The sequence below is a fragment of the Sceloporus occidentalis genome, unplaced genomic scaffold (genome assembly GCF_023333645.1).
Source record: "Sceloporus occidentalis isolate IW3139 unplaced genomic scaffold, rSceOcc1.0.p SCAF_3, whole genome shotgun sequence".
Taxonomy (NCBI): domain Eukaryota; kingdom Metazoa; phylum Chordata; class Lepidosauria; order Squamata; family Phrynosomatidae; genus Sceloporus; species Sceloporus occidentalis.
In genome coordinates, this window is record NW_028316983.1 from 138517848 (window position 1) to 138532515 (window position 14668).

Consider the following 14668-nt stretch of genomic DNA (forward strand, 5'->3'; position numbering starts at 1 on the left):
AAGGAGGCAAAACTTCTCTGAACAAATCTTATCAAGAAAACCTTTGACAGATTTGCCTTAGGATCACCATAAGTAAGAAATGACTTGAAGGCACAATAATAACAGCAGCACCAATTGCATTAGCATTTTTTGCAACTGCATCATACTATAACTCAGATGACTGTCCTATCAGTGACAGTGTCAGTTGCATTATGTCAGTAAAATGTAACTAAAATATAATTTCCAAACCTCAGGTGTGCAATAGTTAATTGATTCTTTCTTTAATAGAGGAGAATTATGCAGTCCCCTAGATGTTGCTGGATTACAACTCCCCTACACAACTAGCTGTGCTAGTAAGGGCTGCTGGGAGTTGCAGTTGAACAACATCTAGAGGACCGTATGATTCCTACTTCTGCTTTACTAACATAATCAAGTGTAAAATTTGGATGGAAGTAACAAAAGGTTTATGTCAATCCACTTGACTACCTTTCTCTCTCTTTTTCTAAAGAGAGGAACATATTAGTGACCCTTATCTTAATGAGTTCAAAAAATCTTATTCTTAGCGTACATTCCAATGAACATTTTTTTTAAAAAATAGCTGTCTAACATAAGTATTCAAAGTAGTTAATACACTACTGAGAGGAAAGGAATGGCTTCAGTTGAAAGAAAATCAACAACTGAATGAAAGATATGATCATACTTAATTGTGATAAATATAGTTTTGTGGGAATGTGGCCTTTACAAATTAAACTAGTAGATAAGCAGAGTTTTTTATCTGTAACGGCAGTTCTTCATCATTATATTTGATTTCTACAAATCCACTGCTTTGCTATCACACAACTTTATGACCAAAATTAAAAATCCAACACCAAGGGTTCACTCAAGACTTAGGCTAAGGTCCAAAACACACTGCATAAATAATCCAGTTTGAGACTACTTTAAATGCCCTGGCGCAGTACTAAGAAATCCTGTAATTTATTGTGGCCCCAGAGCTCTCTGACAGAGAAGGCTAAATGTCTCACAAAAACACAGTTCCTAGAATTCTCTAGCATTGAACAAGAGCAGTTAAAGCAGTCTCAAACTGGATTATTTCTGCAGTGTGTTTTGAACCTTAATTTCAGTGGGTCTACTCTAGATAAGTAAATCAAATGTGTGGACTTTTTAAATGATTACCAATTATCTATAATTATGATGGGCAAACTTTTTTTTTGCTGAGTTGCAGATCCCTTTGAGAGTAATTTATTGGGGACCATATGCTGGCAATTGGCAGGGCTGAAGCCAGTGGTAGACAGGACTACAGGGGAAAAAAATAAACACATGCACACCCCTTTTCTCTCTTTCTCTCTCCTCCTTCAGCTTTCTTTCTCTTTCCTCCTTCTCCTGCAAGATCTCTCTATGGAGACCTTAACTGATCACTTACTTGCACAAGTATTTTGAAATCAGCTAAGGGCAGCATGAGAGCAGGAATAGGCTGCAGACCCAAGCTACAGATTGCCTACCACTGACTTTTAGGGCAGCACTTCATTTATTGCATATAAAGGAGAAGAACCAGAGCTATATGTTTTGGAGCTACCTGGGGGTCATTCCCACTTGTAGGTTGAAGCAAATCCTGATCTGCTCTCGCTGCCTTTTGGAATTTGATTCCAAAAGGACCCTAGTTCTCACTATGAAAGGTTTTTTTTTTTTTTCCTTACCTCTATAAAATCGCTGCTTTTTGTGGCTCGGTTTTCGTTCCCACTAGCTGCCCCACTTCAAAAGGCACATCAATCATTGTGATGTAAGCAGCCCGGACTTACAAGCCTGTGCAGGGGGATGTGTGAAATGAAGGGCATGGGCGGAAATGAAGGGAAATGAAGGAGGACCCATGGGCGGAGATGGGTTTCCCTTGACATCCCTGCTTTCTCCCTGTTGCCCCCACCGCCTTTGGGTAAGCTGGCTGGGCACCTCCGCACCTCTCCCTCCTCCTCCTCCTCCTTGGTGGTGACCAGCCGGCTGACCGGCTGGAGCATCCCATTGTGTGTAAATTATTTAAAATTATTTAAAGTAGATTATTTAAAATTTAATTCAGGGCATGTTTATACTTTGTGTTCTCCTTAATTTCTTTTTGGGGCTTGTTCACTAATGCGAAAGTAAACAGAACTCTGTTACAGTAAACCTAAATATCCAGGTAAAACTGGGGCAAAACAGACGGAGGCGGATTGAAGTTGGCTGAAAAAGACAAAGAACTGCTTCTTTTTCAGCATCCATTGGACAGTTTATGAATTTAAAAATGGTCTTGCGAGTCTGCAACATGAGAGTTATTTTTTCTTATCCTGAATAGTTCTATGTTTGCAGATACTTACATAAAAATAAAATAAATTACACATTCCTAAATTACTGTTAAAGTGCTATCAGATTTTAAAGCCCAGGGCCACTACGTTAAAATTCAATTATCTTATGACAAGAAAGTGAACCGAAGAGCCACATATTAGCAATATTTCTTTTCAAGTGGACCCTGTCACATTTCTTTCCATACAATTAGGAAATTTATTAGCTTTTGACATATACAGTTTGAATATCCCTTATCCAAAAATGTAAAATCCCAAATCCTCCAAAATCTGAAATAGATGGCTGAGATAGTAACACCTTTGCTGTCTGCTGGTTCAAGGTACAGTGGTCCCCTGACATCTGGTGGGGTTTATTCCAGGACCCCATCCCCCATGGATATCAAAATCCGTAGTGTCCTTTATATAAAATGACAAAATCAAGGTTTGCTTTTGGAATATGTGTGTGTGTGTGTGTTCCTATACACACGCACACAAATATTTTCATGCCATGGCTATGAAGGACTGACTGTACACAAATTTTGTTTTATGCTTAAAATTATTTAAAATATTGTATGAAATTACTTTCAGGTTATGTGTATAAGGGTATATATGAAACATAAATGAATTCCATGTTTAGACTTGGGTCTCATCTCCAAGATATTTCAATATGTACAAACTGGTACATGCAAATACAGGAATTAAAAAATCCAAACCACTTCTGGTCCCAAGCACTCTCGGTAAGGGATATTCAACCTGTACCTACATCTGTATCTTCCTTGAAGGCAGAAACTATTGCATTTCATGATCACAACTTTGTCAACTGAACATCATCCTTGTTAAACAATTCTGGAATCTCTGACCCATTCATCATCCTCCACCAAAAAATCCAATAGTACATTTGTCATGCTTCGGGACTCCAGCTTTCAGAGCATGCCAAATTTACATAATGTCAGGCTGAAATCCCACCTACATGTCAATACCAAGCTGAGGTAACAGGAAGAATATATATGGAAGCCAGGTGCAGATTACTGAAGAAGACTCTTAACAGTAAACTAGAGGGAGCACTGCCCAACTCCAATAACAATGTCCAGTTCACTTGTCTAACCATCAAAGAGAAGTTAATGCTTAGAAACACTACACATACTGCAGCATTTTTGCTGTCCTCCCTCTTCAGTTGGCTACAGGTTGGACCTAACAATGTGTTATTGATGCAGATAAAAGATAAGGACAGGTGAAATTATCCACAAGAACCACTGATATGCAGAAGACACGGAGATTTTATTTTATGGTCAGGCGCCTCTAAAGGTGTAACGAGGAAGCCTAGAACTCAGATATTGCCAAGCATTTATAGAAATCCATACAAAGACAGGAAATCTGAAATACAAACCCCTAATTTTCCTCCTCCCCTTAATTAATTCCAAAACATCTATATTGACAAATTCCTTATATGATGTTATCATATTTTATTCACATTTTTAAGTGTACAGTACAATACAGTCTGTTTAGGAAATGTTAGAATTTACTTTCCCCTGTTATGGACACTTTACCCTGGATGTACACTTATAGAAGGACAAAACCACATGTTCCCTAATAAAGCCTTGCAAAAGCAAAAGAAATAAGAGTTCTCTTATTCAAGAGGTAGTTATCTAGCATGACCCCAAATCTATAGTCATATACAGTCATGGACAAACTATTTTCTCTAACATCGGCTTTCCCTTTCATTATTAGCACCATAGTTAAATTATTTCACATCCTTCCATATGCATATTGTTATACACAAGATTTGACTAACTAAATGCTTGGCACACCAGTGGATCAGGAGAGTAAATGGAGGTGATCACCAATACCTTGAATAAGTGGTTCAGACACTGTGTTGCACAGGTACCAACCAAGTTACCTCAGACTGTTTACAGGTAGATAAAAGTCCATGTCTAAACATGAAATTTACACTCAAAAGCAGAGTTTGGAGAAGGGTGTTTGTTTTTTGGACGAGAATTACTATACCCACCCTGCCAGCATGGCCTCTCATTGCTATATTGTTTGCCAACTTTAAGCAGGACTCTACTGGAAAGATAACTATTGTTCCTATGCCCCCTGTTAACTTTTCTCCTTGATCACCAGTGTCAGTGACAGATATCAAACACATAATTCACTTAACATTAATAAAGCACCCGGTGAAGAGTTTCTTCCTCCGGAACTCTTCAAGACACATATTGACTGATGGGCTCTAATGTTGGCAGGATTGCTTACATACATAGACAATACCGGCCATATTCCAGCAGGATGGGAACTTACATCATAATTCCCATATATAAAAAGGAGACAAAGAAGATCCCAGAAACTATAGACCCATAAACCTTACTGATACAACAACTAAGATATATGCAAGACATCTCTTCAGCAAAACAAAGGACTGGATAATTGAGAAGAACATACTAGTGGAAGACCAGTCTGGGGTCAGATCTGGGTACTCTACAATAGATAATAGTTTTGTTCTATACCATCTTATTACTAAATATACAGCTGATGGAAAATATCTATTCACAGCCCTTATAGAACTTGTGCAGCATTTCACTCCATAAACTGATATATCTTATGGAGAAAGCTGACAAACATGGAGCCTAGGTTCTTGTATCTGGTAAAGGACTTTATACAAATACATGCCTGAACATCCATACCAAAGTCAATGGCTCATTTACACAAAATATCCCCACCCATAAAGGCATTACACAAGGATGTATTTTGGCTCCAATGTAGCTTATTCTTTATGTCAATGACATTTCAGGATTTCTTCATTCTACAGATGTTCACATGACAAAGATTCTTAACAAACATATTAATATTCTTCTGTATGTAGATGATATAGTTCTAATGACATGCATTTGTGGTGCTCCTGCCTTTGAGGACAGTACACACATCCTGTTTGACTGTTGCTTATATGATAACGACAGAGCACACCTTTTACAACCATTTTTGGTTAGACTGACCTATTGGAATCCTACTGTCAAATTGTCCTACTTCTTTTCCAGTGAGAATTTACATCTAGTACGCTGTGTAGCAAAATTTATTGTAAAAGCTGCTCAGCTGAGAGATCAATTTATCATGCAAAACAAGGGTCCACGCCATGGTGAAGAGTTCATTTAAACATTCCCTTCCTTCCTCCCCAGATTGTAGACTGTTGTAGATTGTAGTTTATTTTACATAAATCGTTTTTATTTAACTTTTACTTGTATTTGTTTTAACTTTTTTGTTAATTTTATATGAGTTTTTAGGCATGATCAATTTTTTAGCCTCGTATATATTTGGATATTCTAACATTTAGATTTTGTATTATGTATTTTGTATTTTGTCTTCTATTGTACCGTCAGCTGACTAATCAATAAAATTTGTTGTTGTTTGTAGTTCTAATGGCTTATTCCCAAGTAGGCTGTTGAGGAAATTGTGCCTATTGGGCCACTAACTCTTTGAACATCAGTAAGTCCAAATCCAAAGTAGTGGTATTTAGGGGGGGAAATGGGTCAAACACAACTGGTGTTTGGATGGGGAGCGTGTAAAACAAATAGATTTATTTTCATACTCAGGGGGAGTTTTTACAGATACAATCATTTTAAACAAAGTTCCATAAAGGCTACAGCAGGTTCTAATATGCCAATTAAATTGCTTAGTTATAATCATCCAACTTCTTTGCTCCCCGTCCTAAAGGTTCATAAGGCAAAAATTATACCAGTTCTAAGATATGGCACTGAATTGTGGGGCCTATGAATGGCCCCTCCACTTGAACAAAATCAAGCATGCTTCTTAAAGACTATTTTGAGCACTGACAGGAACACTCCTGCAGCAGCAATAAGAGCTGAATCTGGTACCCACTTTTTTAACAGTTTAACAGTAATTAAAGCCTTTTCAACTACTAGTGGTAGATCCTTTCAGTGGAATCTGACAGATATCCAAAAATGTGACTGTAAGACCAGTCGGGGCCCACTTCAATACACTTCATAGATTACTCAACTTCATCAATTTATCTGCATCTCAGCTTTTCAACACAATATTTGCTTTCAGTTGGACAACAGCCCACAGCAATACTGTATTTAAACAAAGAGCCACGGAAGTAAATGCCCAAATTGGTATTGAAACACTTGCAAATGCCAGGTTGCTGAAATGGTTTGCCAAAAATAAAATGTCATTCCAAACAGAAAAATATCTGATAATGGGCTTGACTTAATCCCACAGGACAGTTTTAACCAGAATAAGATTCGAACAGTTGGATTCCATGGTCAAATATAGATGATTCCACCAAGTGCCATATATTGAGAGAACATGTGTCTATGGAGCATCTGAAATAGAAGATATTGAGCATGTCCTATTTAACTACCAACTATATGCCACAGTAAGGGCCCAGTACGTACACACAATACTTGATAGAACTAGATACTAGGACTGTAACAAATGGTTATCTCATTTCTTTCATAGTATAAACACATGGTAATTAGAGCTGCTAAATTCATAGGCAGGGCTGTTCAACTGAGAATATGTCTTACTGAAATCATTAGGGTTGCATGTAAAGATGAGGAATTTATTTATACATATATTTTTTGCATTTTATCATATTTTAATTCATTATGACATAAGACAAAAATATACTACTATTAATTTAAATTAATTTATATGTTATCTTATTTTAATATAACTTGTCTTATCCCATGATATTTCATGCATTGTATTTTCTTGTATTTTACCATGTTTGATGTTAGCTGTTTTTATATGGTTGATTGACTAATCAATAAACTTTTTAACTCACTAACTGGCATGACCTCTCACCTTCACAAGACAGGAAAATCTCCTCTTATTATCATTATTTTCAACCACATAATGGCAACCCAAAAGACCAGTACTCCTTTTTAAATGGAGAAAAATTGAAAGCACTTTATACAGGACATGTCTTTACTCTACAATCTCCTTTGTGTTTCTTTGAGTAAATACTAAAGAAGCAGCCTATTATCTTTCAATATAATCCAGCAGTATCAGTATTAGCTCCAGCTAGGGTTGATCAGCTGTGATGGAGACACTGTGCACAAAAGATCAGGCATTTATTTTTAACAGACTAAGTAGGTCTTTATGACACATACAACCATGTGTCAATGTTATTTTCAGAGTCTAATGAATTACTACAGACTGGCAGACGGGCACATTTTGTCACTAAGTAATAGTTGTTTTAACTGACAGCAAGAGCCTTATATATCTGCTAAATTTTTCAAGATGAGTGCGGTTAGCACAACAGCAGACAGAGGAATATCACTGTTACCTTGTCAAACTTCAGCAACCTCTATGGAGCATCTCTATTTACACCAGAGGCTACTATGAGGCAGAATGCATGCCCTTTTGTAAAACTTCTCAGCTGCCCTTCTAGATATCTGTGCATCAGTCAGATTGGAAACTATTGCAGCTTGGAGCAGTGTGAAACTCCCAGAGGGTCTGCACAATACTGCTACGACACAGTCATAAGGCATCCTATTTAACAGTGGCATAGACCCTGCCAAAGCTCTGAGACCTGCCTGCCTCAAAGCAACAGTGCAAGCATTTTCAGTATTCTTGAGAGGAGAAAAAGAAATAAAAGGAAAAATCTGAAATACACACATGCTACTGCCTATCTTTCCTTCCTAGGACCTCAGGCAGTGCTTTATAGGCAGGTGGTGATGGCAGATGCAACAGCAGCCACAAATGATTGCTGACTGCTCCAAGCTCTGCTCCTATGAACCAGTTCTGCTTTCTCCCCTTACCCACCCTTTCTGGCTCTTTTTCATTTAGGCTTTTGTAAGAGCACCAAGAATGTATTTCACATTCCTAACTAAATAAATAACATTTCATAAAAATAGATTATAGACATTAAAAAGACATCATAAACATTTCAGTATCAGCCAGGATTCAGAGAAGTGTACAACTCATCATTCTCTGTGCCCTGAGGAGCTTGTGTATCACAGACAGCAGCCTTCCATGCCAAACATCAAATCACCCCTGAAACTGAGGGCAATTTCAAAGGCAGTTTGTCACCACTAAACATTTATTAAGCTTCTGCTCTATCCCACATTGCACTAGCTCTACAAGCATAATGTCTCCTCTGATTTCAATGAAACAACTTCATTATCAGCTGCCACGAAGAATACATATACGGCAGAAACTGGTCTTTTAAAAGTATTCAGTTGTCAAATATACAGCACACAGCATACCCACCATCCCTCAGTATAATGTTAGGCACAAAGGCTCTTTCCCACTCACACCTGAAAGTCAGTGAGGCCTTTCAATGCGAAAGGCACAGGGATAATGTCATGCCGGAAGCAGCTAGTATTTACAACCTTCCCACCATCTGCATTCATGGAAGCACTCCACCAAGACTGAAAGTTCTGCACAGTTAGTCCTGTAAGCCCAAGAAAGGTTTCATCTTATATTTTGGAGGGTGGGGGCAAAACTATCCATGACGTTATTCAGTTCTTTAACAAAGCATGGGTAGGTTTATCATTTTTAATTTGAAGAAAAAGCAGACATCAACCTCTGATTTGGATTGGGGAGCCAATAAGAGTCAAAATTATCCAAACTATTATCATATCTTTTGACATATTATTAAATCCATTTTAACAAAAGACACTTGTTTTCATTAGCTGCATTTTTGGATGGAGGACATGCAAATATACTTGAAGCAGCAAGCTTACTTCTGGTGAATATCTGAGTAGAATATTGTGGGTATATTTTTTTTCCTTACATGTCCATTAGTAATGAAGGACAATCACTTCCCTGAAACGATACTAATATTCAGGGAAAGTCTAGAAATATCTCTCAGGAGCTAGCCAATATCCTGCTATACACACATATTTTCTTGGGGCTACAACTGTGCTATAATTCTTCCCAAGGACAAAATAGTAAGGCTGGGTGAAGAACACAATTCAAAGTTGCATTTCAGCAGTGTAATATCAGAGGTATTTTAGTCAAATGATTTTTCTGCTCTCTCAAATGATTCAGTAGCTTGCTATCAATATGCTTTTAAACACTCTTTGTTACATCCTGTTGCCTCCTTTTAGCTCTTCAGCTAATCAATTATTTTCTAGCAAAGTCTTGTGTGAGGAATGATGTTGTATAGAAAAGCCACCTCTTGCACTGTGTACTAAAAAAAGTGTTCTGCAATATCAGTTTTTAAACTGAAAAGGATAATGAAGTTGTAGCCTGCTAAATTTGCAGGATTTGCCCTTCATCTGTTCATCACATATAATTGTGCTAGTACACAATTAAGGCTCCATTGGTATAGCGATATCACTGTCACATCATCTTGACAAATTTAAACTGTATTCATTGATAACACATCAGTCACTAAGGCTTAAGCAACTCCCCATTTCAGATCTATTTCACAGTCATTCATAACATTGTCTGACAGCATGAAACCTGACCTGGAAGAGAGAGTTGCCATGTGATGCTTTAACCAAATGTCTCCAAGGTACTGTGCAAAGGTAGCTATGTCTTCCTACATATTGTCTTTTGGGTCCATCCTATACATAAATATAAATTCAGCAGTGTCTTATTCTCTAGAAAGCTAGGATTACGGTTTTTCTGGGAATGTGTTTCATTGACCACAGCAGGGCTTATAAGGAATTGCATGATATGTCTTGGATTAAATCAGAACTTGCAATTATTCCTTTGGGGACTGCTATTCCCAAAATCCAACAACCAAAAAAAATTTTTCCCCAGGTCTTGAGCTTATCAGCAAAGCTGCATATGCCAAGAAGTTTCAATATAATTATAGATAGTAGCTAGTGGAATAGGTAGATACTATGATTACCAACCCTCTCTTAGCACTGTTTGCTGACTTAAGGCTTAAGAACAATGAAAGAATTGCTTCTTCCGGTTTAATTGTAGATTAGGCAATGTTGTTTGAAACATAGTATTAGTTTATTACAGTTTATTCCAAGGTGATTACGTGAGATTGACACATACTAAATGAAAGACAACTGATTGCCAAATAAGAGTTTGAAGAAACTGTCCAATAAATTATAATTATTGCAATACAGATACAGAATATTTTCAGAAATCTGAACACCTCAGAACTGAAAGTTCGTAATAGAATCTTATTTTCCATGATATATACTGAGCAGTTAAATAATGGAGTGGCAATAATAATTGGGTTCAAGTGATAGTCACTTATGAAGTAGCCTCAGTGTTGTGCATTTCAAATAGTAAGAATGAAGATGCCCCTTTGCATTGAAACAGTATAAAAACAGCAAACTTCAGATGTCTGTTATGAGACCACCAGGACGGACACTATTGTCCATAACTGATCCTTGAACATTTTCAACAATATTGGAATCTGTGAAAATGGCAGCGTTACTTACTTTTGCTTTTGTTTAAATTTTAAAGCAATGACTACTTGTTAAGTAGGTACCACTGAAGTCAGTGGATCTTACTTCCGAGAATCCTCACCTCCACCTTAAATTCCAAGCTTGAGGTGGAATTATCTGTATAAATGGCTGAGAATGATTTATATGCAATCGACAGCACACTCTCTTGCCAGGCAAATGTGTATATATCTGAACTATTGTGTTCTGAAATGGAACTTTATGTCTAAAAATTCTGACACGTCTTATAGTTCCTTAAATACAGTAAATATATTCTTAGCCATGAATTCAGTGCCTAACTTGGAGCTTGTATCTCAGTTTGTGTTTCTCTGCTCATAATTAATTTGTTGCTTTAATAACACACTGCACTCTTATAGTGCTGCTATTCCACTTTTACTGCTCTGGTTGCCTCCTGTGGCATTCTGGGATTTGTAGTTTAGGGAAATGCATTTAGAATTCTCGGCCAGTGTGCTCCTAGGCCTTACTGAATTACAAACCCTAGAATGCTACAGGTGGTGGCAGTGGGGATCCTGCAGTGCGCATCACCCAGTGCAGGGAGCGGGACCTCTGGGTGGGACTTCCGGTTTGACTTCCAGGGCTGGGAAACAGCTGCATGGGCCAGAGATGCGGGCAGCAGAAGTGGCCGCACTGGCCGGAGACACCCCCTGAGGCCCGGAGATCTCCTGGGGCCCAGAGCGGCACCCACATGGGCCCAAAAAGCACCAGAGGGGTGCAGGGAGCCAACCAGGTGCCTCCCCCCTCTTCTGGGGTGTCATGACCCTTCTGGGCTGTCACCCAGTGCAGCCTGCATCCCCCCGTGATGCACCTGGGAGGCAGACCGAGCAGTAAAAGTGGAATAGCAGCACTATAAGAATGTAGTCCTGTAATCTCAAAAGTCTTTGTTCACCTCTGTTGGCCATTTGAACATGGAGGAGGAAGATATTAGAAACTTGGATTTCAATTTCTCGTTGGGTGTGGTGGTCACCTCAGCAACTGATTCTGCTTCCAATATTTTCTATTTTTAATATACTTTTATATATATATATATATATATAGCTACAAATTATAGGTTTTAAAAAACAGTAATAACAAAGTAGATCATGGAAGCTTAAGAACAGGGTGACCAGATGTCATAACTTCAAAGGAGGACATGGCACCAAAAATGTAGGACACTCAAGAAAAACATAGGACATTACAAAATAAAGCTGAAAACACTAATATAAATATAAATTCTTGTTTCTTGTTCATGCTCAAAATGAAGAACATTTTGACATCTTCCCAGACAGAAGTATGAAATGTAGGCCATGTCCTGGAAAAGGAAGATGTCTGATCATCCAGCTTAAAATCCACCTGTTATCTCCTGGAGAACTATTAATAATGAAAATATCTAATTTTCCAAACAATACCTTACAATTTTTCAGGCATTCATCAATTTGAGATATATTGTTCCTTACCTGGACCAAATTCCATCCTATTAGGGATTCAGCAATGATGGATGTGACAGTTGTACATACTCCACCAAAAACCATTAGGTGCGTAGGTCCATATTTTATTGCATCATAGAAGGCTTTAAGTCCCTTTGCATTGTCACACTGGGGGAAAGAAATAAAAGCAACATTTTAGCACTAAACACAATTAATTATTGTTAACTTTATTAGTTCAACAAAAGAGTAAGTTCATAAATAATTTCTCCCACAACTCTGAAGGGTTGTGGGAAATTGCCCTGTTTAGGGTATTGCCCTACTCTAAAAATGGCTATTCACTGCTATCCATGTAGTAAAATGTGAGCAACAGCTGAAGTATTCTTGTGGTCATTTTGAATTGTACTTCTTACTACACCCTGCATGTCCAACGTTATTTTGGGGTACAAATATTTTGTTATATTTTATTATAATAGCAGTTACATGGAGGACAAAAAGCATGAACCTGGAAAGGTCATGATGACTTTTAAGTGAACTTCTCAAAAGTTGTCACATAAGACCCGAGGAGATGTCTAAAGGACTGATGTAACTTAATGGGTGTAATTATTGCTTCTTCCCAACCTCCTGCTATGTGCATTTCCCCTTGAAGATCAAAGATACTCTAGGCTGCTACTGTCCAGTGCCAAGAACAGACAGGCACAGGTCCATCATGCCTACACCCAGCAGCTGATGAAAGGCCCTTCCTTCATCCCAGTTGCCACTGCTGTGACCTCTGAGGCAGAGAGGAGCAGCCATCATTCATTCAACATCCCTCACTGCCATCTCCTTTTCCTTGTGTGCCATGTCTTTTGAGATTGTGAGCCTGAGGGCAGGGAACTGTTAGCACACCCTGCATGTCCCTCATTATTTTGGGGTAGAAATATTTTGTTATAATCACAGTTACATAGAGACCAAAAAGCATGAACCTGGAAGGATCATGATGACCTTTAAGTGAATTTCTTAGGAGTGGTGACATAAGACATGAGGGCATCTGTAAATGACCCGTGTAACTCAATGGCTGTGAACATTGCTGCTTCCCAGTACCCTGCTATGTGCATTTCCTCTTGAAGGTCAAAGACAAAGAAGTCTATCACCCTACCTCATCCTGTCCCAAACTCCCTGGGATTGTTCTGACTTTATCACTACTTGATTTAATCAGTGTCACCACCATCAACCAATATTCCTTTTGTAACGCTGACATTAAAAACTTACCTGCTGGGAATCCCATTGTTTCTGGGATTCCTGAAAAACCAGCTCCAACTGTCTCAAAACACAGTTTGACCCATAAATATGCCCACTTTTGGTACTCCCACTTTGGTTCAATTTGGAATCAGGAAGAAACCCTGCCCAATTCAGACTTGACTCCTCAGAACTGCAGCCAAGGCAGAGTGCTGAGCCACATTCACACATAGCCTTCCGCAGACTGGAGCATCACCTCTGCAACTGGTAAGGTATTGCCCAACACTAAAAAACGGCTATCCACTATTACTTTTTTATATCTTATTTTTGGTGTGTGTGCATGCGTGTGTGTGTGTGTGAGAGAGAGAGAGAGAGAGAGAGAGAGAGAGATTTGTGTGTGTGTGTTGTTTCCCCTTTTTATGAATATACTAATCTAATTTGGAACCTGCCTCTAGAGTTCTTTAGGTTCAGCACCGATAAGACATAGGCTGAAAGTCCCAACTAGAGTTACCCTGGCCCTCTTGCTGCTTCCTATTGGGTTAAATAAATTTCCCCATTGAATTTGTGGTTGTCCTCCCAGGACCCTAGGTTTTTGGGTAACATACTGATACGTGTGTGTGTGTGTGTGTGTGTGTTTGGGGTAATATACTGATATAAATAGCTGCAGACTACCACTGTCTTTAAACTGAAAGCACGTAAAATCATGCACAATATATTAAGCAGACAACAAGATGTATAAAAAAATATTGTTTGATCTAACTGTGAAAACAGAATCTACAAAATATTTGTATTTTTTTGCCAGTATTCCCCCAGTTATTCTTCATATACAATCATTTTTAATGTCCCTTCAGGCTGATGCAAGTTCTCATTAATTCCCTTCAAAATATCTGTAATAAATCTGCTGTACTAGTGCCAGTTGGATATTTATTTAAATAAATATTTTATATGTTCCTTTTTTTCTCCATATTCTCCTCCTCTAAACAGCTAGCAAACATAATAATGCATGCACAAGATTAATTTAAAACATACATTTAAAACAGTAATGCAGAGTGCCTTCTGCCACTTCCTGTTAGTAGTTCAGCTGCATCTTTTTTGGATAGGAACAACAGGCTCCAATGGTTTTTCCACTGGTAACTTCCATGCTAGATTACTACAGTGCACTTTACAGAGGGCTGCCCTTGAAGATGATTCAACAACTACAGTTTATGTAAACATATCTTAATATATAACACTAATTCCACTTACACAGGCTACCTGTTTACTTCCAAGCCAAATGTAAGATGCTGATTTTAACCTATGGTCTATAACACCTAATAGATTGAACTACATTCACAATGGGAGAGGCAATTTTAAAATCAACATCTAAAGCTCT

At 38.1% G+C, this 14668-nt stretch overlaps 1 protein-coding gene across 1 annotated transcript in view; it reads right to left on the reverse strand.

The window, feature by feature from the left end:
- Window positions 1–14668, reverse strand: part of LOC149316874 (gamma-aminobutyric acid type B receptor subunit 2-like) — a 360242-nt gene that overhangs the window by 305249 nt on the left and 40325 nt on the right. The window contains exon 2 of the mRNA XM_089516428.1: window positions 12112–12249. Coding sequence (XP_089372554.1) covers window positions 12112–12249 — 138 coding nt within the window. The remainder of the gene's footprint in view (window positions 1–12111; window positions 12250–14668) is intronic.